The sequence below is a fragment of the Sinocyclocheilus rhinocerous genome, unplaced genomic scaffold (genome assembly GCF_001515625.1).
Source record: "Sinocyclocheilus rhinocerous isolate Xijiao unplaced genomic scaffold, SAMN03320098_v1.1 scaffold1075, whole genome shotgun sequence".
Lineage (NCBI taxonomy): Eukaryota > Metazoa > Chordata > Actinopteri > Cypriniformes > Cyprinidae > Sinocyclocheilus > Sinocyclocheilus rhinocerous.
Window position 1 is genome coordinate 171,155 of NW_015645062.1, and position 6,082 is coordinate 177,236.

The 6,082-nt window shown below is 34.5% G+C and overlaps 1 protein-coding gene across 2 annotated transcripts in view; it reads right to left on the reverse strand.

Annotated features, from left to right (window-relative positions):
• dennd4c (DENN/MADD domain containing 4C) overlaps window positions 1-6,082 on the reverse strand; it is a 77,805-nt gene that overhangs the window by 18,780 nt on the left and 52,943 nt on the right. For both annotated transcript variants that reach the window (XM_016508530.1, XM_016508529.1), the window contains exon 16: window positions 4,658-4,790. In XM_016508530.1, the coding sequence (XP_016364016.1) occupies window positions 4,658-4,790 (133 nt within the window). The remainder of the gene's footprint in view (window positions 1-4,657; window positions 4,791-6,082) is intronic.

Here is a 6,082-nt window from a genome sequence, read left to right on the forward strand (position 1 = left end):
TTTTATTTTGAAACCGGGATGTATTCTCCTGTGTTTGCATAGATTTAACGTACAAATCTGATGAAATGGCGAACGTTGCGTTCCCAGATGAACGTTATAATAAACCCAAACTCACAACAACATGCAGAGATGGAGTTTGAGACGCTCCACACATGTAGATTATAACAGTTCCTGTGGAACTACTGTGAACAGAGCCGCTGTGTGACGCATGTACTTAACCTACACGCATGTAAATAATTAAAGCGCATATACTGTATTAGAACTGCATCGCATATAATTATTTAATTAAATCGTAGCGGTTGTGAATTCACACACATGTAGATTATAACAGTTCCTGTGGAACGACTGTGAACAGAGACGCTGTGTGAAGCATGTACATAATTAAAGCGCATATACTGTATTAGAACTGCATCGCATATAGTTATTTAATAAAATCGTAGTGTTTGTGAATTCACAATTATGCTTAATTATTTTTTAAATGGGTTTAATATAATATGCAGCCTTGGAAAACAGACTAATAATGTGTTTTATACATTCTCGTCTGTGAAATGCGCCACTTCCAGTATTTTGCCGGTTAGTCGATGCGAGCGAAATGAAGTCGATAATTTTAAAAATTGAATAGTTGAATAAAATCGACGAATCACGACAGCCCTACTATTATTTATTAGTTTGTTTATTTATTTTTTTAGAAATGTAAGCTTTATTATAATTGCAGAAATGTTCTTAAATTAGATAAAATTAAAGGTGAATTTGAAGTCCAACAATAAAGACTGGGAATTAATGCAATAACACCTGACAGCCTAAAGCTTCTAATGAAACGTTCACAGAGGACGAAGTTCAAACCATAAATGAAGCTAGAGATCTAAAAACTGTATTCATATAACATGACACAGCACCTAAATTGAAAAGAGAATTGCATTAAATGCATATACATTTTAGTCTTTTTTTTTACAACTCCCGCTTCACCAAATGTCTACAATACATTTCTCCATTTCTGTCACCGATGGAGTTTTGGTTCCTTGCCACTGTAGCCTTTGGCTTGCTTAGTTGGGGACGCTTGACTGATTGCACAGACACTATTAGAAGAGAGCTGAACTGGATGATGACATCACTGAATCATCAATGAACTGACTTTAGATGAAAAATTACTTTTTTTTGTCCTCTTGCATTTTCGAAAAAATATTTTCCTATATTTTAGATATATGTAAACAAATGGGACGCAAGCCAAACCAAAAAAAAAAAAAAAATTAAGTTACACAACAAATAACTTTTTTTGTCATTTCAGGTAGTTACATTGCTGATGTATGTTAAAGTATTTATTTTTCTAATAAGTTTGCTTTTAGTTAGTTATTTGATGATATAAAAACAGTATGTAGTGTCATGATTGTGTATTTGCGATTGGGACTGCGGGAGTTTGGGCAGGGCTTTGATACCGTGGCTCCAGCTCATAATGGACCTTTTTCACATTTCCCTCCCATAGATGCAGCCAGTGTTGGGGAAGCTACTCTGAAACTGTAGCTTGACCAGCTACAAGCTACTCGTAAATTAAGGTAGTTAAGCTACATTCAAGCTACCCTTCTGAAAAAGTAGCTAGCTACACTACAAGTTACTATCAAAAAGTAGCTATAGCTACACTGAAACTACTTTCAAATTTGTATTATTATTATTATTATTTTTTTTTACAATTAACATTACAAATAACAAAATAATTAACGAAGAATTATAATGAAGTTATAAGTAAAATATAGGCCTAATGAAGTTATAAGTAAAATATTTGGGGTTTACATACTGTAGTGCAATCATGATTTTAAAGAGTAGGGTGAATTCAGGTTGATTGGGACACTTTTCCAAGTCATTGCAATGACAAAAAGTGTCCCAATCATTTGATTTGGTAAACTATCCAATACATACAATAATAAAATACTGTACATTTATATTATCTTAAACTGACTGTCAAAGTACAAAATTGCTACTAACGTAACTTCAATGCAAGAACAAAATGTATGCAACTTAAACTGGATATGGAGGAGTCATAAAATAAGCAGGTTAAACTAGCTATTATTCACCTTCTGTATGTGCTTTAAGTCTTCGACGTAGACAGCATTTTAATCTTTGTTTTGCGTAAATTACAGTTGATTCATGTGAAATATCCACTCCTGTACATCCTTTGCAAAATCATCAGATGATCTCTTGTTGGTGGAAAGACTAAAGCTGCGTGATGCGTGATACCACAACAGATGGCGGTAATGAACAAATTTAATTTGAGATCTAGTCAGAAGAAGACGCTGCGCTGCTTCAATGCATTACAGGCTCGTGACTCGTCAGAACGCAAAACGGAATGTAGCTTTTGGTCGTGCTACACTGCTACTTGCTGGGAAAAGTAGTTAGCTACAGGAAAAGCTACACTGTTTTAAAAGTAGTGTCGCTACCGTAAAGCTACTGAAAAAATTTAGTTACACTAGTAGCGTTGCTACTTGTAGCTAACTACTCCCCAACACTGGATGCTGCATTAGAAAAACCCTACAAAGTATAGTGTTATAAATGTACATACTTAAAAAAAAAAATAAAAATAAAAATAAAAAACTTTCGAGGATTCACCTTTGCATCAAATTACAAAAACCGTAACTTAAACGCATCATCACAGTCTTGTGAAAAGGGTCCATCAGTACTGCACAGACTCAGGCTCCAACTGACGTCATCAGCACAAGATGACTGCAGCCACACCTGCAATATTTTGGCTTCACTTTTCTATAGTAAAAGGAAGTAGAGAAGCATCATCCATCTTTTTTACAGTCTATGCAGCATAAAATATGTCTTACACACTGAAATACCAACAGTATCTCCAAAGATCACTCGACCACAGAAATAGCAACGGTTGTGTTTGGGGAAGTTATTCTGTAGTTTGTTAAGATCAGCTGATCTTTTTTACTTTTTAACTGCTGCATGCAGATCAGAGTCAGTAAAAGCAAAGCGCTTCTCGACTTTTAACTGCTGACATGGAGACATTAACCTGGTGGCCAATTCATTTACAATTGACCCTACACTACCAGTCAATAATTTGGGATCGGTTTAATCTTTCTGAATGTCTCTTTTGCAATTAATTAGCAATTTATTTATGAATTATTAATTGGATTATTAGCAATTAATTTTTTTCTTACTCCAAACGTTTTAATGGTAGTGTATCAGTTTCCACAAAAATATGAACATTTAACATAGTGAATACTTCTTGAAGTGGTAAAACACTGGTGAAAAACTTACACTGTACACTGGAGAAAAACAGATTTGCATATGTTTACTTCAAATTTCTTTAGAGAGAAGTATTATTTCCCCCCGTTTTATTTATTTATTTATTTTTATGCATTATTATTATTTTATTTATTATTGTTTTTTTTTAACCCAAAACAGGGTGGTGTGACCATTATGGAGCGCTGTAAACACATTTATGTTTTATTCATATGAGAAGCCAGAGGGCGCCATCGTGCAGAAAATCTAAATATGTCTCAGAGAAGTAAAATAACTTATAAGGTTCCAGGAAATCACTGAAATGCATCCAGCTACCACTATTACATAGAAATGCTTTGACTGATCAAACATGAAAACAATAAAAAGACAACAACACACAGTTATGACAATGTATGGTTTACCTGTGTTCTTCAAGCATTCTCAGGCATTTTCATAAGAAGTCTATTTATAATGCAATGCTAATCAATATAGCATTTCTTACAGTATAGAATACTATAAAATCTTTTCTGCCTCATTTTTTGATGAGAAGCCACGTCAGATCACAAAAAGGAAGTTATTTCAAACCATGGACTGACATTATGATGTGAGTTTGGAAAAAAAACATTATTAAATGTGAATTTTTTTGGACAACAGGTTAATACTTCTCATTACACTGCAGTTTGCATGACCATTTCACATGGCATGTGTTTTGCCAATCAATGTACACTTATTGTCACTGGTAGTTCCTATTGTGCTGGGTACTTACTAAACTAGGGATGATTCAGGACTAATCTAACAAATGACTAATCGATTAGTGAGATTGACAAGTTTATAAGAATTTTTCCCACTTTATATTAGGTGGCCTTAACTACTATGTACTTATTTTTAAATATATATATATATATATATATATAATACAATGTATACAGGTAAGGTTAGGACAAGGTTTGGTGGTATGGGTAGGTTTAAGGGTGGGTTAAGGTTTAAGGGAAGGGTCAACAGTGTAATTATAAATGTAATTACAGAAATTAATTACAGATGTAATTACATGCAGGTTTTTCTTTTTGAAAAATATAAGTACAATGTAAAAACGTGTATACACAATAAACGCATCACAAGTATCAAAATTTTAACTTAAAAGTAAGTACATAGTAGTTAAGGCCACATAATATAAAGTGGGACTGAATTTTTTGTTGTAATATTTCTTAGCAGCTGTACTTTTAAAGGTTCTAATTAGAGTCATTATGTCACACCTTTGCCATGAGTGCTGAATTTTAAAGATGTCAAGTTAAAAACAACAGAACATCTTTTAAGACTCCTGTGTAAATGTCATGTGAATCTGTAACGCACAGTATAATCTGGAAAATGTATGAGTATGATAGCATACCAGAATTTCTAGTATGGCATACGATAATTCCTGTAAGAAATTCTTCACCTGTTTGGTTCTCTTGGCTAACAGGGCAGGGCTGCTGGACACACTGGCCCCTGCAGCTCCTGTATTCAGTGCTGGTCTCAGCTCTTGTGGACGATCAAACAGCTCCAACCGTAAACTAGGGAAATTCTTATAACTGTGGAAAAACAGATGACTTATAATTAGAGGAGCACAGAATAAAATCAGAGTGCTAACATAAAATTTCAAAATTAGTCTGTGGTCAATCAAATGTTCTAGTCAATACAGTACACACAGAAACACAATACAACAGACACCTGGGTCATTCCCTGTAAATTTTATTTACTTGACATGTGTCTTATTTTTACAGATGTTTTTAACATAAATTTTTTACGTATGGCAGTGGTTGAGTATGGCAGTACCATTCTGTTTACATGAAAACATGGGGCTCAACTTCTAACATAAAAAATGACCATTTATTAAAGTGCCCCGGTGGTGACATTTTTTTAAACATTGTTTACATGTCTATCTGGTGTTTTTAATATGCTTCAAGATGTGTAAAAAAAAATATGGTTTTTTTTGGTGTCATTTTTGCCTTTATTATTACAGGACAGTGTAGAGATGACAGGAACCAAAGTGGGAGAGAGAGGGGGGGTTGGAATCAGGAAAGGTCCTCAAGCTGGGATTCGAACTCGGGATGCCCATAGCGCAACAGTGCTATATGTCGGTGCGCTGCCCACGTGGCTATTGCCGCCGACACCATCCCTGTTTCCTACCATCACAAACATGTAACCAATCCTGTCAACTTGCTGGGATGGACTTTTCATATTATTATCTCCACTGGTCATAAGTTTACAATGTGTTTTTACAGTGTTGAGCAATGTAGCCAATCACAGACATTTCTGTTTTTTTTTTTAATGCAATAGCCAATTAGAGGTGTTTAGACAGAATCCACTCACCACTCAAAATGGCAGTTTTTTGTTCAGTGCTGAGTTATGCATGTATGTGAATAATCTCATTAAAACAAACATGTAGACGCAATGTAAATATGAGATTAATTGTGCAGTGTTGTAGAGCTTAGAGTTTCACTGATTACAACAGAACGTTGTAGCATTATGCTAAACTAAGATGAATGAGAGCTTTTTAGTGATTTCAAGGGGAGTGCTCTTTGTGCACCTTTTAGGCTATAATTTCAATCAGAATTTGAAAAAAAAATCACTGGCACAATCACTCTCCGAAACCGATTTGTCCTATATTGCCTCTTGCCATTTTGCAGCGTTTACTACTTTAATTAAAGGGGTCATATGATGCTTTTTTAAAGATCATTATTTTGTGTATTTGGTGTAACAGAATATGTTGACATGCTTTAATGTTCAAAAAACACATTATTTTTCAAATACTGTACATTATTGTAGGTCCTCTATGCCCCGCCTCTCTCAAACGCTTCGTTTTCTACAAAGCCCCCTCCTT